Genomic DNA, 26969 nt, shown 5'->3' on the forward strand with positions numbered 1-26969 from the left:
TATGTGAAACATTTTCAATAGAAATTTTAAATGTTCTACACGTTTTGCCCTCTTAATCAGATTCCTTAAACATAATTCAAATTTCTCAATAGCTTGGTATCGTTTTTATTATCAATGGATATCGTGACGTTCACGTGACATACATAAAGCTCCGTGAATTAGAAACTTCTTTCTAAAAATGTCCCCTATGTTAGTTTTTTTTTTGGTCCCTTTTTCTCCCTTTCATAAAAATTAAGTGAAGCACAGTACAGATGTAGGTCCACCTGAGAAGTACAATGTGGTTGCCTTCCTTCACAACTGCTACATAAAAGACTTGGTCTTCTTCAAAGAGCTAGAACAGCCCTATCCAACATAAGTGTAACGGGAGCCACATATGTAATTTTAAAATTTCCAAAACATTCTCATGTTGATATGTAACCAATATAACAAATGAACAGTTCCCATTCTTTGCTTTTCATACCTTATCTTAGTAATCCAGTGTGCATTTTACACTTAGAGCATATCTCAATCTGGCCTACCCACACTTCAGGTGGCTAGTGGCTGCTAGCTGGCCGACTCGAGCTCTGCAGAAACCTCTCCTTCTGTACCTAAGGGAACTACACACCCTTTCAGCTTGGAGCTCCTACTCTATATCACTTGTACTCTTGGTTCCTATAGTGGGAATTTCATTATTTGGAGAAACCATCACCATCATTCTCCTAGGCCTGACCTGAGAACTCCTTAACGTATGGAAGACAAGAAAATTCCAGCTATCTGTGGTGTTAACTGTGTATCTTTCAGGTAAAAATGAACTTGAACAGTATGAGACTTCACTGAGAAATGTTCTTTTATCTTATCTATGTTTTAAATTCTGAATAACAAGTGTTCCACGGGATAATCAAAACAAAACAAAAAAACCCCCAAAGCTTTCTTGCATCACCGCTTCTACAGGATGAGCTCTCCAATGTCTATCAATACAGCTATTGTAGGACTGATTGCTCCTGGCGAGAAGGCGGGGCCAGAGGAGACAAGAGCTCAAACGTTTTTAAGACCTACTGTGTGCAGGAAACTTTAAGCACCTGACTTCATTCAAACCAGCCCGACAGTGCCATCCATGAGTAGGCAGTGGCGATTCTCAACGCCGGCTACACATAATTGCCTGGTGAACGCTCAAAAAATACCTTCCGTCGGGCCCCAGTCCTTAGAAATCCCCCCTCACTTCCCCAGAACTGGGCGACCTGGCTGTCGGTGTTTCTAAGAGCTCTGGGGTGATTCACACCGAGCCTGCGGCCGGGAGCTCACGGCCCCCAATGCTGCGAGCGCGTCCAGCTCGCCCGGTAGGGCCTCCCGAGCCGCGATTTTGCAGGGTGGATGGCCGACTAGACGGGACCACCTGCCTCCTAGAGCCTGCAGAGGCCAACAAGCCCCGCCCCACCCCCACCCCTACCCCTAAGGCAGCGCCGCGCCGCAAAACTGCCCCAGCTCGGATGCTGCCGCGCTAGCCGGAGGCTCCCTTCCCAATGGAGCTATCCCGCGGTGGGCCCTCCACCCGGGGCAAGCGAAGAGTCCCCGAGACGCGGAGGCGCCCCGCCGCCACTCGGCGGCGCTTGTCCGGAGGCCAGCTGCCGGCGCCCGAGGGCAGGGAAAGCCTTGCTTTCGAGAGCCTCTGCTTCCCAGCGACCCCTGACACCAAAGCCTCTCCACGCGCGGCCCCCCCGCGTTCGCCACTCTCCTGCCAATCAGATACGGATTTCCTCCACTGCCCGCCGACCAATCATCGCGCGCGGGTGTTCTCTTCGGCCCTTCGGCTCTTCGGCCCTTCGGCCTTCGGCACATTGACATTCGCTGTTCCGCGGCGCGCTAAAGCGTGGTTCTCGTTGGTTTAGTTTACCCTTTTTTTCAGGCACTTCCGGGTGCTGCGTCACTACGTAAACCCTCGAGTTCCGGAAGCTTGGAGAGCCCAGGTTCTGCTAGGAAAAGCCAAGCCTCCCAAAGAATGTTTCAGGAACAGTTACTTGGAGCGGGGCGTTTCGCAGACTCCTAAGGTCAGTGTCGCCCGAGAGAGCCGGAGTGCGGACCTGAGGTCTTGCTTACAGCTGGGAGGGCGTGGAGTTTCACGACCTTGTAATTGTCGCCTTTTACTTGTTTCCCTGTTGTATTGTCTTCCTGGAAGAGGCAGTCACAATCTGATTTGGGGAAAGGCAGTGGGACAAACGTAAACTCCTAAAAACAGTCTTAGGATCGCACCATTAAAAAGAAAAAAAGAAACACAGCTAGACTTGAGCTCCTTTGCATTCTGCGAAGTGACTTTCTAGACACACACTTGGAAATCTTTTCCCGGCACTTGGCGGTAGTGAGATTTAACTGTTACGAACGGCTTAAGAATTATTCAGGGTCAAAACTTTAATATCTGATGGTTCATGTAAAATGTTATGTTTGGTACCAAAAAAGTTGAGTATGCTTAAGTTTCCAACATTTCTGAAAGACTATGAACTCAAAAGCAGTTTTAATTTTCTTGGGGAGAAAAAGTTACTGAGAATTTTCTTAGAAAATTGCTTGCGATGAGCGTGTTATGTTTAACATTGATTTCTGATAAGAGATAGAATGTAAAAATCATTGTTCTTCTGAGGCCTTAAATTAAAACTCATTGTTTGTTTACTTATTTCTTTAGGTCCCATTTTCCAAAAATACTACATTTAGTGAAAGGGCTGTTCACAGAATCAGACCAAGTTGTTGACCGTTCACAACACGTCTGTATTCTTTGATGTCCCTGGAATACTATATACCTGGACAGTTTCAAGCAATTACAGGGAGGCTGAGGCTCCATCCACACCACAGTTTGTCGTCTAAATACTTTCCCATGATGAGTTACCTTTAGTTAAGCCTGAACAGGATAATCTTGGGATGGCTGACTCTTCCTTTTTCTTTTTCACTTTATCTTCTCCCTGATCTTGCCCATATTATCCATTACTTGTACCCAGAAAGTTTAGAGTTGAATGGTTTGGGGCTATAAAGAGATTTGGAAGAAAAGAGAGAGTGGAATTAGGAATTATTTACAAGTTAAAAGGAGAACCCCTTATTTTTTTCCTTAGGAAAAAAAAAAAAAAAAAGGAAAGAAAATAGAAGTAACAGGACATAGTAGAGAACATGCTAGACTATATCAAGAGAATTGAGTTCAACTCCTGACCAGGTCTACCTCTTAGCCTTATTCTCCTCATTTTTAGAAATTAGGAGTAGCACCTCAATCTGTGGTTTTAAAACTGTTCCATAGGAGGACTTCTGTAGAAATTTACTGGAGCCATGCAGAGGAGAGATGAAACAAGCAGACCCTCAGCAGTATTTTACAAGAACAGCTATTTTTCCTGTTCTGCTTGAAAAACTGGGATCCCGTTAGGAAGATTAAATTCATATTTTAGACTAGATGATCTGTTTCCTTCTAGCATTAAAATTTTGTTTCTTTGGTTAATTTTTCATTTGTATTCAAGGTGCATTCCTTTGATTATTACAGTTTTTTAAGCAATAAAGTGTATATGTTCACAGTTAATTCATTACCAAAATCCACAAACCTGTCTATATTCAACCTTATTTAATAGATAAAAATTTTAAGTTTCTTTCTTTTTGATCAGAGTCATACTTCCTTTTCTCTTTTCCGCCTACTTTTTACAATTTTAGCCATAAAATTTTTGCTTATATTTGAAGCTCATAGTAGTCTTTGCAATAGGGAAGTAGATGTTTTCCATTTTCCATTTTTGGTAGCTGAACCATAAAGATGTTAGCAGTCTTACCTAACGTCACGTTACTAGTAAATTTCCAAGTCCTGGCCCCATGTTTTCCTCACAGCATCAAGTATATTTTAAGTTTCTTTGCCTCTTGCACTCCACCATGCTCCGGTTCCTCTAGCACAGGAAAAGGTATGCAGTATGCACAATCTTTATTTCTGGACGAAAGTTCTGCTCTGAATCACTGCCTCTTTTTTTTTTTTCCCTCCCTTGATTATCTGGGTTGGACAACCTAGAAGCAAATTGGACGTTCCCTTTTTTCTCTTCACTGCGAAATGACAGCAGTTTCTAAACATTCCATGTTCCTCCTCAGCTCCTTTAGAAGGTGGAAGAGACCTCAGGAGGAAAGCCCCAAACTGCCCACACTTGCCCCACATCTGTAATCCTGGCACTGCAAGTGCCATCGCTGTGATTTCTGGATGTGGACGTGGAAGCAGGGAAGAGGATTTCTAGCACCCTCTGTACTTCCCATTGTGGGCTGTTAAATTCCCAACCTTTTCCCACCTTGGAATCAAAATGCCCTTTTCTACATTGCTTTTTATCTTGTTTCATTTTATTTTCCAGAGCTCTTCCTTCTTACCTGCCTGTCAATAAGGTGAGATAAAATTTCATCCCAGTTTTCTTTTCTTTCTTCTTATTATAAAAACATGAAAACCAAGAGCTCTGGAGTAATTCTGTTTTGATTATGTATACCCATTCCTTTCCAGTGTCAGGCAGGTGAGTTGGCATTGCCTCTACCTTGTTTATGGTGTATGTTCATAATAGTTAAATGAATGTTTGCACCTCCTTTTTTCACCCCCATATTCCTTTGGTTCAGATTTGATATTGAGTCTCTCTGAATGGTTCTCTGACCACACGGAAAGACAGGGAAAGTAGATGAGGTGCATCCCAGGCAACTCGGGCAGCTTTACCAGATTCCTTGAATTTCTTCCTGTCTACGGTCCTGAGAGCTTGACTGGTAGGCTGTTGTTCGGAAAGGTCATGAGGGAAAAATTCTGTTTCGAGCTCTGTGGGATTGAATTTGATCCAGGCTTACCAAATACTCATACTACTAACTTCCTTTTGTGTGTTCCACCATTTCTCTAGTGTTTACCAGAGATTTACTAGGTGCCAGCTTGACCTTAAACAGGTTGTCAGTCTTGTCTTAATTTTTTACTTCTTAAAATGGGCTTAATATTTACCGTGTTATGAGGATTAAATGAGATAAAGAACTGTAAAGAAAATGTCTGGTGCCTCATACATAGTATGTATCCCATGGTACTTCCTCCTTTTCCATTGCTAATACCTCTGTTCCTTCATGGCTCTTCTCACATTCTCTCAAGTGCCATAAAATGTGCAATTAAACCTGTGTTCCAATAATCTTAAAGTCAGTTAGAATTCTCTTCTTAGGCAATTATATCCTCAGGTTTTTTTCCAGATTTATAGAGTACTTAAAGATCTATTTGCTCCGTAAGTTTCATGTAGTTGCTGTTTGTTCATCCTTGGATTGCAATTTTTGCTGTAGTTCATGCCTGCAATCTTCATCTCTTAGTACTTAGCCACTTAAAATAGCCCCATCTGCATGTCCTGCAGTGCCATACTGAAGTGTTTATGTTCATCTTTTAGGTCCCTCATCACCTTGTCCATAGAGGATGCTGGTACAGAGCATGGCCCCACCACTTCTGCCTGTGTGATTTTCATACAAGCCAGCTCATCTCTCTGTGCCTCAGTTTCCTTGATTTAAAACACAAATACTGAAAGAACCTCTTTCATAATATTGTAAGGATTAAATGATTTAATATTTAATTTTGCAAAGGACACTTAGCTGTGGTCGTTGCTTATTAGCACTTCATAACCAGAAAGTAAGTGGTACAGGTTTACTGCAATTGTAAACTCACAGATTGGTTGGGTTTCTCTTCCATCAGGCTTCGCTACTTTTTTCCATGAGGATTGAGTCTGTCTCATGGGTACCACCGTTCTGATTTCTCCGCTTTCTCTAGCCTTTTCCAAACTCATGTTCGACATGAACCATTTCTGCAGTTGGAAATGACTGTTCTTTTATTTTTTTCTCTTCCTCTTCCAAGGTTTTCTAAAATCCTATAAGGATTCTAGAGAGTGTGGTAAAATGACTTGCCCAGAGTCACACAGCCTGTTGGTAAACCTGGGATAGAATACAGAACTAATCAGAAGCAGTTTAACTCCCCTCCCCCACGTTCACTCAGACATCTGCTCTTTATTTCCACAATGTGCTTTCTTTCTCAAAGACTCAGAAGTATCAACTTTCTGAAAGAAAAGATGATGAGTGCCGTGCTGTCTTCTTAAAAATGTATTTGTGAAGTGAGGCCGAAGTAATGGGCAATTCTGTTCTCAGGTTTAAAAAAAAGTATTTTGTGTTACTTGTAGATACTTGAGAAATAACCATAAGTGAAATAGGTAAGGTGCTCAATTGTGTAAGACTAATTATAGTCTTGAAGATTGTAGTCTTTGAGTTGAATTCCCAACTCTCTCCAAATAAAAAGAGTATTTCCCCTCTGCTAGGGCAAGTTACTTATCATTGTTCGTCTTTTTGAGAAATGTATACTATTTGGAACTTTATCCTTCCAGATATATTTTAAAGACATTTTGTTGCGTACCCACTAGCACCCCCAAAAAGAAAAATTCTATTTGGAAATTGATGAGGATTGCATTTAAGTTAAGAGTAATTCAGAGATCTAGTGTCCATAAGGGAATTTTCAAATTCTGCATGTCTTGTCTGTATCCAAATGAGAACAATTGGGATTTGTATCATCAGATATCTGTAAACTATTGAGACTTAGTTCATATTTGATGAAAGAGAGGAACAAAAGAGCAGTGACAAGTCACTTAGCAAGCCTGTGGCAGAAGTGGGATTTGAACTTACAGTTGTTGATTTCTAGGCCTGTTCACAGTGCCAGAGGTCACTGTGTTCTAATGGGTCCCAGCATAGCTTTTTCTCTTTTGCTCATGTTTGAAATGTGTTCTGGGAATCAGTGTCCTGTTAAATCTCTCTTTGATGCATGTCCCATTTATTAGTATTGATTTCAATACAATGGACAGTAAATCTATCTGACTACACAAAGGAAATAAAATAGTAGGGTATAGGTTCAAAGCTTAAGATCTCGGGTTATAGAACTTTTTTCATATAACCTCCTAATATGAAATGCTGATTAAAATTTTTTTTTAAAACCTAAAAGGCAAAAATGGTCTCATCCATTTTGATTACTAGAACCTTTAGGATAGTGTGGTAGCAACATTGTTATACTAAAAATTAGTTGATTATTGTGGATCTAGAAAAGGATAGTCTGGCAGGGAGCGGGGGTGCATATGGATGGATTTGAAACCTTAGCAATTACGTGGGAATCACGTGTTTCTGCTGACAAAGTTTACAGGACTGTAAATTTAAGTGTAAAATTTTTGTCGGCAGTATGCATTGACAAACATGCCTAATGGTAATACATCTAGTACTGAGCATCTCGGAACAGGTCAATAATAATGTGTATATTGATAGCAGTAATGTAGGAGATGTTACTTGGTATTATAGGTAAAAATCCATGTTATCCCCTTAATCATAATTACATTAATATTGACAGGCCCTTGACAATACCCACATTATTATTGAGAGATTTCTGTCAATAGCATATTTTTAAATAAAATATATTCATTCATAATTTGTACTATACTCAATAAAAGCTCTGGAATACATCCTGAAAAATGCTGCTTCCCTCTTTAGAGAGATACAGTCATTTGTTTTGGTTTTGGAATGCAATATAGATGACAGAGTTTTATTTGGGGAATGAAAAGCTTAAAAAGAAAGCCTGAGTTATTTAAGGGATAAGGTTATATATCGCTGCTCTTAGTAAACGAATTTTCAGTTGTTTTTTTCTCTGTGAAAGAAAAGCAGTGTGACCTGTCTCGTGATAAAATACCAGCAGGAGACCTTTTTAATAGTTTTTAGTGCTAGATCATTTTGTCTTAAACATATTTATGTGACAAGTTAATGACACTAACCCTCGTAGGTGCTATACTTTTTATCTGGTCTTGATTTTTGCCTTAAGCCTCTTTTTCACATATCCTTAACATAGCAGTATCCTTCACTAAACACTAATTTATTTAGTGCCAATTATGCTTCTAATTAATTATTGTATAAGTCTCTTTGCATGGCCATACATGTTTCCCCCTGGGTTAACTTTTTAGAATCTTAACTCAGTATAGTTTGGGAAATGGGGAGTGGGGAGGAAGAGGTTGATAGGATTGTGTATTAAAAGAATGAGGTTTCACGGCAGAGCAGGGAAAAGCATCACCTGATTTTGGCCTTCTGGAAAAATCAATTTGAATTAAATCTGATGGTGTTTGTTTCAATTCAAAACAATCCCAACTTTTTTGAAAAAAGATTAGCTTGTATTTTTTTTTAACTAGTCAAGTTTGAGCCTACTTTTGTGAAATTAGATGCTAACCTACAAGAACCAATAATATGGGATTTTTAATACTTAAACTCTTGAAGGTAGAAGTAGACTGACCAATAGTTGGGTGTGGTTAGCGATCAATGTAACAGAGTCAGGAAAGCATTGGTTTACCAGAAGAGTTGGGGATTTTTGATTCAAAAATGTGAGGACACTGTAATCTTTTTTATTTTCATAGTTGTCAGTGAAGCAAGTTAAATTACTATGACTTGTTCAGAAAGTTATTAACAAGCACCTTAGTTAAGGCCCTTGAAAGGTTGCAGAAGTCCTGTAACTGGGGCCTCCCTGGTGGCGCAGTGGTTGAGAGCCCGTGAGCCATGGCCGCTGAGCCTGCGCTCCGCAACGGGAGGGGCCACAACAGTGAGAGGCCCGTGTACCGCACAAAAAGAAAAAAAAAAAAAAAAAGTCGTCCTGTAACTGGTCTTCCAGAATTGCAGTTTTCCCTTTCTTCAACTTCTTGAACTCCACCATCAGATTAATCTTTTAAAATTTATATCCTGTTATGTCTCTTCAGTGATTACTCATGGCTACAAAATCAATGCAATTTCCTTAAAACAGGGTCTTTTTGCAGGGTGTTGACTCTTCAGCCAGTCTCTCCTGCCAAGCCCTTAAGCTCTGGTCACAGCAGGCGACTTTTTTCTTTATTTCCTAACAAGTGCAAAGACGTTGATGGGAATTAAATAATGAAGGACGCAGCTCCTGTTGGAACCCATCCCTGTGTTTCCCAGATAGACCATGGCCAGTGTCAGTGCTTGCATATTTCTGGAGTTTGCACAACATTATATGCAATTTTTCTCTTTTCTGCCCCGGGGAGCTTTGTGACCCTTTATAGTGTTTTCCTATTTTGAGATCCATTCTTTGCTTCAGAGATCAATGGCTAGTCTTGATTACCATAGCATCCTATTTCTTTAGAAATGCTTGACTAAAAAGAAGTTAACTGAGACTTAACTATTTGGACCGGATCCCTGGTACCTAGGAGAATGCCCAGCATTTTGTCGGCACTCCATAAATATTGGTTAAATTGAGTAGCCATTTGTCAGAGAATTCGAATTCACTGAAACACCAACTTCTTACATTAGACTGAGAATAACTTTATGTGATTTTAAGGCACTTATGGCATTTTTCTGTGCTCTACACCCATTATGGGCAAATATTATTGTATGACAGTGGAAGGAAGAAGTTCTATAATCAGATGAATGGAACTTCTAGTTATTTCAATTTCATCAGTTTCTTCTACCCTTGAGCACTGCCCTTCTCTAAAGCCAGTATTCTAGAATAACTGACCTGCCAGAAGGCAGCGGGGCGGGGAGGAACTGAATGGAGTGTGTTGGTGAGGAACCAAGGTTGGATGCCCGTCTTGGACTGCCTGTATCAGGCCCTGTTCAGCGAAGCACCGTAGAGTCAGGTGCTATTGGTGTGCATTCTGGAGGTTTCTCTGCTTCCGGATCAACAGGCACAGCCACGTGGATGCGGGTGAAACAGCCCAGAGAGCAGGTCATGCTGGCACCCACCCCCGTTCTCTCGGGATTCCCACCCCAACATCTCCTCTCAGATAAGATGCAAGTAAAGGGTGTGATGAGTTCCACTGGACCATGTCTCTCCCCTTCCCGTCCGGCCCCCACACATGCCCACATCAAGGTGCCATCATGTTCACTGTGTAACTGCCCCAGTTATGTTTTAATGGTGTAGTCAGTATTTCCTGGGGAAAAAAAAAATTCTTTTACCACAGGTCGACTGAGGTATTAGATGAGTAATAATGAAGATTTCAGTCTTTTGAAATGAGATTTGGTAAAATCCACCGAGTCTTTTTCTTCTTATGCTCATCCCTAACCCAAGTAGCAATAGTACAATAACAATACTGCTTTCCCGTTTCCAAACCACTTTCATAACATTATCTGTGTTAATCTTACCAACATTGTCAGGTAGTAGTTCATTTCCAACTTCTAGAAGAATCTGATGCTAATGACTTTTTTAAGATTACATAGCAACTAAATGACCAAGCTGGAACTTGAGTCCAAGTCCATCTGATTTTAAATCTGGTCTTTCTACTCTGTCACAGTTGCCAGACAAGAATATAGAGCAATAGGAAGGCTATTCTACTTTAACAAACTATGGTGCATAATGGACAGTGTCTGTTCTATGTTTACAACTAAAAGAAGTCACAAAAATGACTAAAATGTTGGAAACTAAAATCTAAAACAAAAAAAACAGAGAAACAAATTATTTATCTGGAAGAGCAAAGGCCGAAGAGTAGTTAATAATAGTCTTCTGCTCTAGTAAAGAGTCTTTTGTAGGGAGGAGATCGAGCCCAGCTGTTCTTAATCTACCCCGAGGCCAGGCCTGGGGCGAAGAAAAGGAAAGAAAAAAAAAAGTTAAACTGTAACAGAAGGGATAAGAAAGAATTTTTTGATAATAAGGATTGTTAAATATTGGATTGGTTAGAGTGTGTTAAGTTTTCTTTTCTGGCAGCCATTAAAAATTCCTGTCTTTACTAAATGTCCGTCAGTATGATTCCTCCAGAAATGAGGAAGTTGAAATAGATGATTCCTCTGAGAAGCCACTCTCTCTGAGCAGTTTCTCCCTACATACAAGTAAGGGACCTGAGAAGAGATAGGTCTCCTCAACCTCCAGTTCATCTAGATGCTCTCAGCAATGTTCAGTCAGTACAGATTCACTACCAAACTACTCATTCCACTTCATATGGGATCAGCAAATCTTTACTAAGCAACTACTGTGTGCCTGTCTTTGTGGTAAATTCTGTAAGATTACTAAGAACTGATTGTGACTCTAATATCTGAAGATACATAAATTGGCACAACTGGTGCTCTAACACAAGCCATCCTTCTCATCTGACCCTCAACTGAGAAGAATAGCAATCCATCCAGTTTAAGTTGGGGGCAGGGAAGGGGTGAGGGGAGGGTACTCGTAGTGTTGGACTTGATATCGATGTCCAGTATGATCCGAGCTTTTTCAGGAGTACTTTTACGAATAAGAGAGTTTCCCCTATCTTGCTAACCACAGAATACGAAACCTGGGGAAGACGCCGAGTTGTTGATACTGTCACAGTTGAAGAGTTCCATATACTGTATTCCCACCTATCCTGAAGGATTTACAGAATTTTGCATGAGGAAAACTGAGTTAGGTATCAGAGTCACTTTGTGGGTGGCAAGCACTTTGAGAAGCAAGTATGAGGCACTTTCCCTTAACTAGTTTATGGTCAAGTTAGGGAGAGAAGATGTATTCACACTACTGAAATCACAGTACAAGGAGTTGAGCGCTCAAGCATGTGACACGGACAATTGTTGTCAGAGTTAAAAATGCTGACAATGGGAGTTGGAGGTAATTATGAAGGTTTCGTGGAAAATGTTGTAACTGGGTTGGAATGTGAAGGGCAGATGGTTGAGGGAGGTAGGAGGAGTTGCTGGGGAAGGTAAGTGTTTTAGGTACATGAGAAAAGGTACAAAGGCAGGACGGAAGGATAGTCTGCAATTAAAAATTCTTTGGTGAATAATGGGTTGTATGGTTACAGAGATGGAGACAGAATTGAGCTAGGTTAGGTCTAAGAAGTTTGTACTTTATCCCAGGGGCTATAATGAGGTAAAAAAGACATGATTTGGTAAATAAGAATAAATAACTTTATAGAGTTTGGTTTGCTTATGAGGTTTTTCAAATAATGTTTTAGTTTTTTTCTTTTCTTAATTACATAAATGTTATGTTAATTAGAGAAGATTTGTAAACTGCAGAAGAAAGTGAGAAAAATAATCACTGATGATTTTTTACATAAATTTTGGGATTCTTTTCTATTGAGATAGTTTTAAGATTTATGGAGTGTCTTTGAGAACCTTGCAATACCGTCTACCTTTGCTAATGCCTGACTTGTCCATCACCTTGCCTGCTTCCCTTGTGCAGACCTTGGTGGGAATCTTTAAAGTGAGAGCCAGGACAAGACTTTATCTTTGCATCCCAGGCATCTGGCAGGGCTAGGATGTATTGATGTTCATAGAAATTGTGGAATCTGTGAATGGTCTCAGTCTCACAAGGACTACTTAATAGCAGAAAGAGAAAGCCTGAATCAGTGAAGATTTGTAAGAGCCTTTGTAGATCTAGGAATGAAAACCAAGCAGAAATGAGTGGGAAGACCAGCATGCAGCATTGAGCTGTATGGGTGATAGATATGACCACAAAATTATGAATTCAGCTTGGAAATGGACTAGCCCAGTAATTTGCAACATCACCTGGGAACTTGCTAGAAATGCAAATTCTTGGCTCCCACTCCAGGCCTACTGAATCAGAAAATCTGGAACTGAGGGACGCAATCTAACAAGGCCTCCGCATGATGAGTGCTGAGGTTTGAAGAGCGCTAGACTAGAAGCACAGCAAGAGACTACAGGAGTGTGATGCGAAGACCCCAGCAGAGAAAGATTGAAAGGCCAAAGGTTTGTGTTAGCAGTGAACGTAACCCATGAAATGCCACAGTAGCTGGAGTAGGAAACCATGAGAATAAGATGACGTTGTTACAAAGAAAGTCGAATGTGCTGTAAATGGACAAGATCTACCTATCTTTAGACCACTGCCTTCCTGATCGTAGCATTTAAATAGATCAAGTAAATTTAAAATAGATTGGTCCCATGAGAGGGGGCTCACACTCAAAATCTCCACCCAGATTTTCTCTGTCATATCCCCATAACTGCCTACTGAGCTTTTCCACTTAGCTGTCTCACAGGAGCCTCAGATCTCTAAAACTACACAGATTTATTATCTTTCCCTTCAAATCTATATCTCTGCATGTGTTTCCTATTTCAGAGAATTGGACTACCATCCACTTCATTACTCAAGTCAGTTATTCTTGGCTTACTTCTCACTAAGTCGTGTCCGTTCTTCCACCTCCAAGCTTTCAAAGGTACCTGCTTTTCCATCCCCATTGATACCTTTCTAATTTAGACCATCATTAGTTTCTCACTAAATCATGTTAACAGTCATCTTAATTGGTCTCTCTGCCTCCAGCCTTTCAGCCTCTGATCCATTCTCCATGTGGCCAGAACAAGCTGTCTAAAATGCAATGATTAGTTCTTTGCTTACAGCCATGCAGTGGCTCCCCCATTACCTTCTTGATAAAATGCAGCCTTCTCAACCCGGCTTTTAGAGCCTTTAGCTTCCGTCTTTTGCTTTCCTTTCCGGCCTGATCTTTTGTCCTGACCCCTCCTGTCCTTGGCACCTAGCGTTCTCTCTGTTGGAGTGGTTTTCTTACCTTCTTGTATCTGCCTGACACTGCCGATCCTTCAGGTAGCTGCAGAGATCTTGCCTCCCCCCTGAAGCCTTCTTGGACCTTCTGAGGTCTAGTTGCAAGCAAAATGTTCTGAAGTTCCCCTTGCACATCACCTATCACACCTTATTGTAATTGCCTGAGTGTTATTTTGTGCAGCACCCTCTTCCTTTCCCCCTCCTCCCACTCACTAGATTATAATCTCTGCAAGGGTTGAGACTGTGTCTGTCCTCCCATTTTATCACTGGCTCTGACACATTCATTGGGAAACAGCAGATGCACAAGAAACATGTTGAAAGAAGTAGTAATCAACAGTCTGGGTGTGGTAACTTGAAATAGTTTTAAAGGTTTTTGGATGGGAATTTGTATTTTCTACCCTTCACCCACCCTAGACTTTTGTGTTCACTACTCCACTCATCTAGTATTTGCAGGAGGCGGTCTGTGTATCAGGCACTGCGCTGTGACAAGACTGAATCTTCGCAACAGGGCTTATCTTCTAGCGGAGGAAATAGACAGTTAAAAAGTAGTTTATGGGGCTTCCCTGGTGGTGCAGTGGTTGAGAGTCCGCCTGCCGATGCAGGGGACACGGGTTCATGCCCCGGTCCGGGAAGATCCCACATGCCGCGGAGCGGCTGGGCCCGTGAGCCAATGGCCGCTGAGCCTGCGTGTCCGGAGCCTGTGCTCCGCAACAGGAGAGGCCACAACAGTGAGAGGCCCACGTACAGAAAAAAAAAAAAAAAAAGTAGTTTACGAACAGTAAATACATAAAGGCCAAGAAAGAGGAAGGACAGGGTGCTAAAGGAACAGCTAGAGAGGCAGGTAACTCATATTTGGAGGGTCAGAAAGAAGTGGTCCCTAAGCTAGTACTTAAAAACTTAGTCTCATGTGAGTTTTTCAGTTAAAGAATGGGAACAGACTGTTCCAGGTGACGGGAACAGACAGCAAATGTCCACTAGCGAACAAGAGAGGGGGCCACTTTGTGACTAGAGGTTGAAGCATTAGGAAGGAAAGCAGCCTGGGGGTAGGTTTAGGGAGGCTTGTGTTTTAGAAGGATTGCCGTGTGGGAAATGCACTGAAGGACGCAAAAGGTAAGATAGACCAATTAGATGTCATCCAGCCGGGAGCTGAGAGCAGCCAGAATGAGGAAAAGGCTGGGAGGGGATAGAGTCGTGAATGGATTAGAAAAACAGAGAAGAAAGGGCACTCTGTCCTAATCCCCTTGTTTCTTTCCTGTAGCTCCTGGCTAGTGTGAGGCAAGGATTGCACAGAACTTGCAGCCAAAATCCCCACTGTTGTAGCTTATAGGCTGCCAAGCCAAGTCTTGAGGGAGCTGCAGGAAGGGGGAAAAAGTTGAGATCACCCACCCTATTTATCAGTGAGAAGCATTCCTGTCATGGATCTGGTTTGAGAAGAAAACAGCACTAAACCACCTATTATTTAGTAGTCATTTTTGTTTATTTTTGTATAATTTTGTAAAAAAATATAATAGAATTTGAAAGAACTTTAGAGGTCATTTTGTCTCCGGTCCTTAGTTTTGTAAGTGAAGAAACCAAAGCAGAGGCATGGTGAAGTGACTTGACCAAGGTCACAATTGCTGCACAGTTGGTGACAGTGAACTTCACCGGGATCCCTGCCTCCATCTGTAGCTCAGTGCTCCCTTAGTGCCTCGGGCCTTGCAAAGGCCTTTTGATGGCCCAGAGATCATGATCCAGCTCTGTGTGTTGAGGGCCTGTTTTAGAAACTAAATTTAAAGAGATTTCTTGTCATATATTGGATCTTCCAGTTCATTAATAAAATGTAAAATACCTAAAGTAAAATGTAGAATCTCTAAACTCCTTAACAACAGTAGCTGCTGGGTGGTTTAATCTCATTGATTTGCACAAAATAGGCATTTAATAAATGCATTTTGAATGAGTCAGTCATGCCCAGCTAACCATTAATCAGCTTGTTTCTATTTCATTTTAAAAGATTTTTATCCCTATAGCACCTATTTGTTTCCTTAGTGTTTTTATGAAATGATCTCAGTGTCTATTTTTACATCATAGTTTCTTTTTCTTAGAAAATTGTATGTGCACCTTAATAATGACATTGCTGCATTCATGTTGCTTTGTGCTACTATTTATCTTCTATGAGTGTGTGCTAGAATAATAAATACTTACTGGTTAATTTTGTTTTCTCCTAACTTCCTTTACAAATGTAAAATGTTCTTGAGACACATTAAATGACTTGTTGAAAATATTCCTTCAGAGTCAGTAGAAGTGCTGGAAATTAAACTGAGATCTTGACTTACCATCCATTGCAACGTTCCGCGTAGTTCATTGTATTTATTAAGTTCGTGTATTTAATAGGTCATGTTATTATTCAGCCTCATCACTGTTAGCCTCAGGATTTTATCATCTCCCTTTAAAATATCTGACCCAGGAGGACTACCTAGGGGAAAGTTTGTGGAAAAAAGATGCAACGTGCTAAAACTTGTTATTCCTTTGATTAGGAGGGCCAGAAAAAAGAATGGAAAGAAAAGATAGGAGAAGAAAGGAAAGAAGAGAGGGAGGAGAGAGAGAGAAGAAAGAGGAAGAAGTTCCAAGTAAGAAGTGACTGTTTACTGTGCTGTTTTGATGCTACTGAAAGCCCATCTCCTCTGTGTCCTGTGTCATTTGTGTGTCACAGTTTTCCAAGTGTAAGTCGAGAAGACAGTACAAGATTGCAACTGTTTGATGATGGTTTCTAATTGTACTTTTTCCTAGAGACCTTTAGAGAAGGCATGGCTTCCAGAGATGAGAATATGAAGCGGACAAACAGAGTGCTAAGAATAAGCCAGTTGGATGCACTTGAACTAAACAAGGCCCTGGAGCAACTCGTTTGGTCCCAGTTTACTCAGTGCTTTCATGGATTTAAGCCAGGGCTGTTAGCCCGCTTTGAACCAGAGGTGAAAGCATTCTTGTGGCTTTTCTTATGGAGATTCACCATCTACTCTAAAAATGCCACCGTGGGACAGTCAGTTTTGAATATTCAGTACAAGAACGATTTTTCCCCAAACCTGAGATACCAGCCACTGAGCAAAAATCAAAAGCTGTGGTATGCCGTCTGTACAATCGGTGGGAAGTGGTTAGAAGAACGATGCTACGATTTGTTTCGAAACCGTCACGTAGCATCCTTCAGGAAAGCCAAGCAGTGCATGAATCTCGTGGTTGGACTTTTGAAGCTGGGCAGGTTGATTAATTTCTTGATTTTCCTTCAAAGGGGCAAGTTCGCAACTTTGACCGAGCGTCTGCTGGGCATCCGTTCTGTGTTTTGCAGGCCCCAAAATGTCCGGGAAGTAGGCTTTGAGTATATGAATAGAGAACTCCTCTGGCACAGCTTTGCCGAGTTTCTGATTTTCCTCTTACCACTTGTCAGTATCCAGAAGTTGAAAGCCAAGCTCTCTTCATGGTGTATCCCTCTGACCAGAGCTCCAAGCAGTGACAGCACGCTGGCCACCAGCGGCAGACAGTGTTCTCTGTGTGGGGAGTGGCCCACCATGCCTCACACCATAGGCTGCGAGCATGTTTTCTGTTACTACTGTGTGAAGAGTAGCTTCTTATATGATGCGTCCTTTGCTTGTCCTAAGTGCGGCACAGAGGTCCACAGCCTGCAACCACTGAAATCAGGAATCGAGATGACAGAAGTGAATGCCCTTTAGAAGCTAAAATTGTTTCCTCTGAGGAGAACTGTATTTTGTCTAAATCCTTAGCATGAATCATCCTAAGGATACTATTTAGGTATGTCTTATGAGGACATGTGCTTCTCAGCCACTGCCCTCTGTTCCTTTCCAGGCACGACTAAATTCTGCTCACACTGGAAACCACATAATTCTAAACATATGATATAAATGGTAACATATTATTTTTTTTTAATCATTGCATTTAATTTTTAATGTCAAGAATAATGGATAGGGCTTCCCTGGTGGCACAGTGGTTGGGAGTCTGCCTGCCGATGCAGGGGACGCGGGTTCGTGCCCCGGTCCGGGAGGATCCCACGTGCCGTGGAGCGGCTGGGCCCGTGAGCTGTGGCCGCTGAGCCTGCGTGTCCGGAGCCTGTGCTCCACAACGGGAGAGGCCACAACAGTGAGAGGCCCGCATACCGCCAAAAAAAAAAAGAATAATGGATAGTTTTTATCAAATGACCACTAAGAATGCTCCTTCATTCTACTACTTCCTGGAAAGAGGTTAGACTCTAAAAATAAAAGATTGTGGTGACTCTGAGATGAGTGGGCATTTATTTTCAGAAATGACACCATAACATCATAAAATGACAATAGTAAGACCTGTTGTTTTAAACTTTCAGATCTGATGTGTCAATTGTAATTTTAAGTTTTTCTCTGAAGCCAGCTTTTAAAGGATTCAGTCAGCTTCATTCTCCGGCCAAACGACGGCCACCAGAAGCTCCAGACTTCCGTTTTACCAGCTTTCTGATCCCACTGGCCTGAGAGCTTCTTGCCTAATAGTTCTGGCAAAGTCCAGGAGCTCACAGTTATTGGTCAGCCTGAGATTATGTGCACATTCCTAAACCAGGATGGAGAAATACTGCTCCTGATCATTCAAATGTGGGTGACATACCCTCACGAACACCCCATGCACCTGAAGCAGGACAGGAAGCAGTTCACCACAGGTGTTCTTAGGAGAATGGTGGCCACCAGAAAGGGGAAAGCAGTAGATCCCAACTAGAATCTCCCTTTGCCTTCTATATCCTGGAGTCTTTATTTTACCAGTGATCTACTTTGATAAGGACATTATAAATAAATGGTCGTCTGAGACTGCAGATTTGAAAGGATGAAATAAAGTTAACAAGATTTTGTTCTACCAACAATTTTGTTATGGTGTTATTTTGATAGCGAATTCTGAGTAGGTGCCCACATTGTCATAATTTTAACATGAAAACACAATACACCTACGCTAACTAACGGTTGTCAATATTATAGGGTTTTCTTCTTCTCTACAGACCCTAATGGCACTTAGTACAATTTTTTTTTTCTTTCTTCATTTAACATCTGCTACCGCCACTAATTGATAACACCCCATGAGGTCAGAGACTATGGCTGTTCTGCTCATCATTGGATAGCCAGAGGCTGCCTCTGGGTTCCAGTGTACCAAGAGACATCTTGTTAGCCAGTGATGAAACCTGACACCACAGGTTGGGTTCTGCAGAAACAGATGTCGAAAAGGGTTAGAAGTATCAATACAAGATAGTGATTAGGGATCCACGCCTGTGAAAGGAAATGGTGAAGAAGCAGGAATAGCAGAGGAAACAACTGTAAGCCAGGCCTGCCAGCCTCAGCCATCCCTGAGGAGATCTCTGGAGCATTTTGTCTTTCAGGATGTCCTAGCCGGGGCCAGAGTAGTCAGGCCTTTGACCTCCACCTCTCAGACACTGGATGTGGCCGCTCAGGGGAGGGCATGACCTCAGGCCTGGCAGCTCTGCACCCAGGGCGGACCCTGAAGGAACTGAGGGCTGAGGCAGCCTGCAGACCTGACTCACCACAGTGAGGCCACAGGGCCATCCTCAAAGGAGGAGCCGGTGGCTACCCCAGTGGGTATCACAACCGCTCCCATCTCTCTGTCTTTTTTCTTTATAGTTTCCCTTCTTTTGTCTTCCCTGCTTTTAAGGATATTTGGCACAGAGCACATTAAGGGCAGCTGGCATTCACCTTCTCATCAGTGGGTGTACACTTAGTGCTGCCTCAGGGAGCTTCACCTCCCCTCAGAGACGCAGGCCTTGCTGGCCAAGCTGCTGTGACAGCCTCAGACTCTATCTAGTCCCTGCTGCCCTGTGGCTGCCAGGAGACTTACCTGAACCCTGGTTCTTCTGTTCCCACCCCCCAGCGGCCTCAGGGCCCAAAGTTCACGACAACTGGGTCGCATTTAGCTACATTAACGTTCATCCCTGAGTGTCCCCCTTTGAGAAAATAAGAACTTCCACACTAACATTTTTCTTTTCTCTCCCGTGCAACTTGTTCTCAAGTCAGGTTTGCTACTTGTGTATTTAGTGTATCCAAGTGGCTTCAGTGATCGTATCTAAAATACATCCCTCCAAGCGAACACAAGGCATGACCCACTCCCCTGTTCCCAGCTCCCCCACCTTCAGTACTCAGCGGCTGTGGGGTATGGACAGGTTTATTTAACTTCTCTGAGTTTCAATTTGCTCAGCCTATGAAATGGGCATTCAGTAATGTCAACCTCTTAGGACTGTAATGGGAATTAAATAACATATCATTCTTCTAAAAATTATCTCTTGAGCCCCTACAGGCATTCTTCTTCTGTACTCAGAGATGTGTTCATGAATAAAACAAAACCCCTGGCTTTCATGGAGTTTACATTCTTGGAGGTGTGATAGACAATAAACACATGTTGTAAGATCATTTCAGATGTGAGAAGTACTCTGAAGGAAATAAAACAGGCTAAGGGAATGGAGAGCGACAAGGGACGCTGTATTGAATTACATGCTCCTGGAAATCCTCTCTGAGGAGCTGAAATTTGAAGAGATCTGAATGAAAAGAGGGAGAGAGCCAAGCAGAGAAGGGGTGCGAGGATAAGAAAATGGCAAGTGCCCAAGGTCTCAGGTGAGCGACCATCACCTGTTCAAAGAACAGCAAGAAATCAGAGCGAGCAAGAGAGGTGGGAAATGAGGCAGTGAGATAAGGGGATCTGGGGCCGGCCCTCGCAGGCCAGGGTGAAAAGATACCCGAATTTATTCTAAGGATGAGGAAACCACCAGAAGGTTTTAAACAGAGAAATGACATCAAACTTACGTTCTTTTAAAGGATCACAATGATAATGTGTGAAGAGTTATGAGAGCAAGAAAACCAGTTCAAAGGCTACAGCAAATAATCAGTATATAATAATCAGTATATAATAATAAGAAATACTAAGAAATAATAAGAAATAATAAGCCACGATTCTTATTTCTTTTAGGTTTGTGGTACATACTGGCATCACTATCTGAAATGGCCAAGGCCAGCAAAGCCTTGAGAAATTCAAACCGATTTTCATAGATTTCATGCACCAAAGCTCTACCCATGGCGTAGTTCTTTGAGTTCCCATTAGGGGCTGCTTTATTTTGAATAGATTTCTAATGAACTTTCACCAACAGATGAAAAATAACAGACGAGAGATAGAGAACACTGGTAAAAAGCAAGCATGTTTATAGTAACAAGAAATAATAGAAAACCTGGTATCAATGGAAAAAAAGAATTTAAAAACCCTAATCTGGTAACATTTAAAGTAGGGACACATGGACTCTGAAGAATAACTGAATAGTAATTGTGGCTTAAAAAAATGACCTCGGATCATCAATAAAAGTACTTTACAATCTGTATCAGTTGGTTAAGGAGGCAGTGACATTAACATTGCTGTATTTGAGGAAGCCTTCAGAATGTGTTGGCACTCAAAGGCAAAACCTTGATTCCTTTGGAAGCTGTTTTTCCTAACAGCGCTCAGTAAGTGAAGTGTTACTCTATTAAGAAAAGATGTTTTCAGCAACAGAACAATTCCAAACAGACGTTTTAGCCAAACCAATAGGCCATATTGTCTATAGGACTGATGTTCCAGGGTTCTCTGCAGCCAAAATTAGTGTGTAGTGTACATTTGTACTCATCACCACAAGTAATTTGGCAAGTATTTCTCGTATATGTTTTTTTTTCCTTCAAAGAGTATGTACATTATGTAACAAGACAGAATAGGCCTTTATGTTTCCAGGTCGTAATTTTCTCTCGATATTTAACTGGTCCTATTTTCTCTCGATGTTTTCAAGAAAAAGTGTATGGTTTTTAAAATGTCATTAAAAAAAAAAAGTAAATACAATTTTATACAAGGGCCTTCATGGAATCCTGCCTTGAGTTGTTATTCTGGCAATTAAAACAAGTCAAATGAGGTTAAACCAACTCACTCCTGAGGCCAGGGAGTACAGTATTAAATGGGTAGTTCTCTTTCCTTCTCATTAGCAGTAAAGTAACTTCTCATTAACAGGTTTGGTTCATGCTGAAATCCCAGAACCAATAAAACATAAATCTATGGAAGTAAAGCTGATTTTAAAATCAGATGGATGTGGACACGTGGACATGTTTATATCCATTGACCTTAAGAATCTATTTCAGGGAAACGATAAGATTTTAGATATAGATTTATTGAAATGATGTTCAGTATAGCACTATTCATAATAAAGATGTGAAACAACGCAAATGTTCAACAAAAGGGAAATAAATGGTAGAGCTATTTAATTAACACAATGTTTTAAATACCATGGAAAAAAAATTTATGCAAAAATATACATTTAATTACATGAGAACGTGCTTACAATATAATATTAAAATGAAGAAAGAAGTAGGTTATTAAGTACAATATGATCTCAACTATGAGATAAACAGGCACATATACTTACAATAAATAATTCAATTTTGATTTTTTTCTTTATACTTTTTCTGTATTCCCCAGTTTTCTACAGTGAGCATGCAATACTTAAGTACACCAAAACAAGTTACTTATTTCTTTAAAATCTCCTGGCCAATTTTGTTTCAGTTCAATTCAAAGGTAAACATCTGTACAGCTAGTAAACAAGTCCTTTAACTATATGAATTTAGGAGATACAAGATCCTAAAAACCTTAGAGTAGCTATTTTTGCATTACAATAAATAGTCTGCCCTTTTTATGGCCAACCACCCACAACTCTTAAAAGAGTCTGAATTATTTAATGCATTTATAAATTACATATTAAATCTCTCACTCCATATAGCATATACATTTTTTTCAAGCACTTAGAAATATGTAGGCAACAAAAAGGTAGAGTTCCCACTCCCTTTTCCAAAAGTATTTGTATGGTACTTACAAATGCATGTACAGTATTTGTAAGTGAATGTCGTTTAGTTACTTTAAAATATCTAGAACTAGCACACCAGATCAAAACAATTGACATAAATACTTTATATTATCAATTCACCTAAGCCTGTAAGATGACCATATGTCCTCAACTAAGAGTCAAGACGCAGGTTCTGACCCAGGAGTTTGTATTCTTTCCAGATGTGGACACAGAAATGCTGACATTTCTGAGATACTTTTATGGTTTGGTTGCCAATAAGACATAATGCAAGCTTGAACTTCAGCTGAGACTTTATCTAGTCACAGTTCTGAATTAGTGGAGCCAGAGACTTTACCGTCCTGTGAGGTGTCAGGGACAGCTCCCTGGTAAACATATTCCCTAAGCACTCTGGAAATGCCATCCTCTCCTGGCAGCCTCTGTTCTCTCAAATCGCCAACAATTTTTAAGAGTGCCTTTTTAATCAGCAAAAATTATAAAACACCACGATTGTTTTCCACTCATGAAAAGTATGGTCATTTGCTTTAAAAATGCTTAGCTCCAGACCAAGTACAAAGGGCAAATAAATTCTTTGAGAGTAAGGACCCCCATCCAGTATTGTGTGCAGTATTTCTTAGTGCCCCTTCTCAAAGCTACCAGAATATTCCTCAGTTTCAATTGGATGACTCTCTTTCTTAAATGGCAAAATAGACTGTGAGCTCAGTGAGGATAGAGACTGTATCTTGCTCATTGTTTTGTGACACTGCAGCCGAAAACAGTGACCGGCACAATACAAGTGCTCAGTAAGTGTTTGAAGAAGGCAGGAGAGTTTGGGGTTTGATCATGAACCCCTTAACAAACATCGAGCAGAGCAACTAATGGTATTATTGTGAGAAGATTTCTACATGCATTTCTGTAACACCATAGAGAGGCCAGCACCCCCAGTTTGTCTCTGTGGTGAGTCTTAGGAGTGCCATTTTTAATTTAAAATGTTCTGTGGTATTCTTGCTTTGAGGGGAAAACAGTTGGAATTCAGGAGCACAATAAGAGAATTAATAACATTTCTTTGAAAATACATGCAATTTTGGAGCTGTCAATTTCAGCTATGTCTCTTTAAATACTTTTTCTTCTAGAATACAACTGGGTAGATGAGATTTTTTTTTTAATTCCATTATAGAAGTAATAGCCCTGTTTTGGTGTTTTGTAAGCAGATAATATTCTGCCAGTGACTGTCTTTGCAGTAATGCATTGCTCTGAATTCTGAATTCTATTATTTTACATCTACAGCAGCTTAAAGTGTATTTTTTATAAGCAGCAAACTTCACCTCATAAAAATTCATTACATAAGGGCATAAACAAGTGCTTTTTCTTCTAGTCATTGGCAGTAAGTGATTCATCAGTTTTCCACAGAAAACCAATTTCATTGCAGATGTTCTGTAATTTCCAATCTCCCTGAATTGTGGAACCATATCACACAATCCCAATGCAAGGAATGTAAGGATTTTTTTTTTCTTTTTTTAAGGTCTGTGCTTAGTCTCTTTAATAGGATTGAATATCATTTGCTGTCTGTCTCATCAGTTTTATTTTTAAAAAAATTAAGTAATCAGTCTCCTATTCTTTCCTTTCCCACGTATGTTGCTTCCACACGTGGATAGATAACTGGTAGAAAATTCAAAACCCACAGATTACTTGATGTCTGCAAACAATAACATATACTCCTTTTTCCCAAGGTCGAACTAGAAATACTGAGAGAAACAAAACTTTTCCAAGACTAAATCCTTTTTCCTCCATAATGTTTACTTTCTCTTCCCCACAGTGAAGGAGGAGTGTAAGAGGCTTTCCGTGAAAAATGGAGCTCCCGACAGAGATTCTTGGGAAAACTGTCTCCACCAATACTTGAGTTTAGTTTTGTCCGGTGTTTCAAAAAGTTGATCAATGGAAAATGGGCATTCAGGTATAAAATAAGGAGTTAAGAGGGAAAAAAATGCCTGCAGATTCCGTGATGGTCTAAGGCCATATATGATAAATGAACATTTCTCAGAAATGCTGACAGGGAAAGGGTTAAATATCTCCTAAAAAACTTAGGAAATTAAAGTCCAGTCTTTTTAAAAACACCTCAATCTTTGGATTGAGAAGTTGAATCAAAAGCATGATAATTAAATTTACTAATAACACAAAGTTATGAGGTATTGCAAGGGTGAAGTGACAGATTTTCAAGATAACCAATTCGATTCTGAAGCTGGTCCTTATTTACCCCTCTGCCTTCCAACTGCAGCTCTGGTTACCCACATATTTCCTTTAATGAGTTACATAAGGAAGGCCCATGGACTTGTCTCAGCAGGACAGTTCCATGCAGGGGCTTCCAAGTGTGTTTTGAAAAGTATAAATATCTTCCATGAGTCTGCCATGGTGCCTGGAATTCTAGCATCAATGGATGTCTCTAAAGTTAGAGCATGATTTCTAATTTGCTGAATTATATGGAATGTGCTGCCACTTCTAGTGGCTTTTCTGCTGGCACCAGGCAGAGACCAGAGGGAGCCAGAGAAAGGGGAAGGTTGGTCTCTATACATCCACCCATAAACTACAGAACCACCAATCAAACCTAGTTTATCTCCTCACCCCCTGTGCTCCCCGATTATTGCACATTGCCTCTTTTTACTTACTGTCCTTCAAGTGCGTTTTAAATCGGCTTCTCCTTTATACAACCTGAAATTGGAAGTCATAGGAACAATTAAACATAGCCTTCCTCTCCATCCAACTCAGACAAACAATTATTGAACTCTTTCTTCTGTCGACTGAGCACTAGAAATCCAAAGATAAATAGGAGATCAGAGTCTACCAAACGAGAAGATGAAGAGAGTAAATAGACAAAGTGCTTCAGAGCATGGAGAAGTGAGTAATTTATTTCATCGGGGACCTGTGGAGGGCCTCGCAGGGAAGGTGGTATTCCGGTTCAGTCTTGATAAGTATGTAGGATATCTTCAGGTGAAACAAACGAAAGGCATTCAAAAGAGAAAAATAAAATTACTCCTGGGATTTAACACATGAGCCTTTAGCATCCAAGTTCAGATGCATAGTCGTTGAATAGATAATCATCAAGCACCTGCAGGGTGCCAGACATTGTGCAAGGTAAGCACTGAGGATGAAAATACAGAGAAAACACAGGACATGATTTCTGTCCACAAGGAGCTCATAGGTTTCCTTGAAAACTATCACTGGGGAAAGCAGGGTCCAGTCAGAGCAGGGGTTTGCGCTTGAGCAGGGCGAAGGTAGGTTCATAACATAAGGCATTGTCTAGAGAAGAAAGCACACATTAATAACCTCAAGTGGAGATCCACACCTTCCAGTGCCAGCAGGGAAGGCTAAGGATTCCTCAGAAGACACAGGGCAGCAAAGCTAGAGATAAGACTACTGAAATGAGGCAGCCCAAGCAACAAAGTTTGGTCGAAACATACCAAAAATTCTTAGCTCTGCTCTGTGGTTACTTTTCGAGAATTTTGTATTCAATGAGAAAAGTGTTATACAAGCCACACTTCACAAAAGAGGCAACTAAGTAATTTGTCCAAAGTTACAGTGCAGGTGTGAAAACTAAGATCTTTCTTACTCAAAATCTATCCCCTTTCTGTAATATGAAATTGCTTTTCAATTTTATTTCACAATTTCTCCCAGAGGCTCACTGTTCAACTGGTTTGTCCATACCTCCTGTATTACATGGATTTCAACAAAATTCAGGAATGTATCAGAAAAAAAAAAAAAAAAAGTTACTCAGATGGAACTATCCTATAGAGTACTGGCCAAAATAGAGCAGACACTGCTCAGAATGTCCTATTTGAGTAACTGCACCATAATTGAGAAATAGGGGAGATACAATGTATCCTTGAGATACTTAGATACTTGAGAGGAAAAGTACATGCCAAGAATTTCTTTTGACCCAGGAAATGAAGATAATGATTCAGGAAGAGGAGTGGGTATTACTGTTTTCTTAGAAGTCAGCATTGTGCCTGGTCTGTGGTGGGACTCACTAATTATTAGTGGAATGAATAGAAGAATGGATGTCAAGGGAAAGGTGAAATATCAGAGATGCTCATTTTACCCTACATATTGTCAAAGTCATTTTCTAGCAGTGCCATTTTTAATAGTCATGCCAAGTATTGTTAGGATATAGAGAAATGAGCATTTTCTTATATTACTATAGGAATATAAATTGTTTCAGAGAAAAGATTGGTTGTATGTATCAGAAGCTTTTAAAATATGTCTCCTTTTTCACAAGAAATTATAATTCTATTATTTAATACTACTGATAGTTGGAGAGATTTATTTACCAGGACATTCATTCCTATTTACTATGGTAAAAATTGCTGACAACCAAAAATTTCCAACAGGAAATAGGTCAAATAAATCATGCTATAAAAGAATATTTAATAACATGGCAAGGTGTTCACTATATATTCTAGAGTAAAAACTGGAAATCTTACATGCAAAATGTGAAATATTATATTTTCCTAAAAATGAAATATTTATGTATATATATTTATCTATATTCACAACAAAAGACTAGAAGAATTTGTAGAAAAATATTGGTAATAGCTATCTCCAGGGGAATTGGAGTAATTTTTACTTCCTTCTATGTGATTTTCTATATTTTCCAAATTTTCTACAATAAATATA

The 26969-nt window shown here is 40.5% G+C and overlaps 1 protein-coding gene across 2 annotated transcripts; it reads left to right on the forward strand.

Annotated features, from left to right (window-relative positions):
• The first annotated feature begins 1900 nt into the window (after positions 1 to 1900).
• On the forward strand, positions 1901 to 26914 carry PEX2 (peroxisomal biogenesis factor 2). Of its 2 annotated transcripts, XM_089899030.1 has the most exons (4): positions 1902 to 2024; positions 12494 to 12651; positions 15970 to 16062; positions 16223 to 26914. In XM_089899030.1, the coding sequence occupies exons 3-4, from the start codon at positions 15987 to 15989 to the stop codon at positions 17155 to 17157; spliced, it is 1011 nt and encodes a 336-aa protein (XP_089755156.1). In that variant the 5' UTR covers positions 1902 to 2024; positions 12494 to 12651; positions 15970 to 15986; the 3' UTR covers positions 17158 to 26914. The 2 variants fall into 2 exon arrangements, with proteins under 2 accessions (XP_022451080.1, XP_089755156.1); XM_022595372.2 differs by lacking the exon at positions 12494 to 12651 and having other exon boundaries at positions 1901 to 2024.
• Positions 26915 to 26969: the final 55 nt, after the last annotated feature.

Source organism: Delphinapterus leucas, chromosome 17, assembly GCF_059928025.1.
Source record: "Delphinapterus leucas isolate spDelLeu-1000000601 "Yukka" chromosome 17, BTC_Dleu_Yukka2, whole genome shotgun sequence".
Lineage (NCBI taxonomy): Eukaryota > Metazoa > Chordata > Mammalia > Artiodactyla > Monodontidae > Delphinapterus > Delphinapterus leucas.

What these genes read in the sequence shown, in the direction of transcription:
- PEX2 (XM_022595372.2), top strand. Translation starts at nt 15,987, where the DNA reads ATGGAAAGAAAAGATAGGAGAAGAAAGGAAAGAAGAGAGGGAGGAGAG. An exon ending in GAAAGAGGAAGAAGTTCCAA is followed by an intron (nt 16,063 to 16,222) that starts GTAAGAAGTGAC and finishes ACTTTTTCCTAG; the next exon opens with AGACCTTTAGAGAAGGCATG.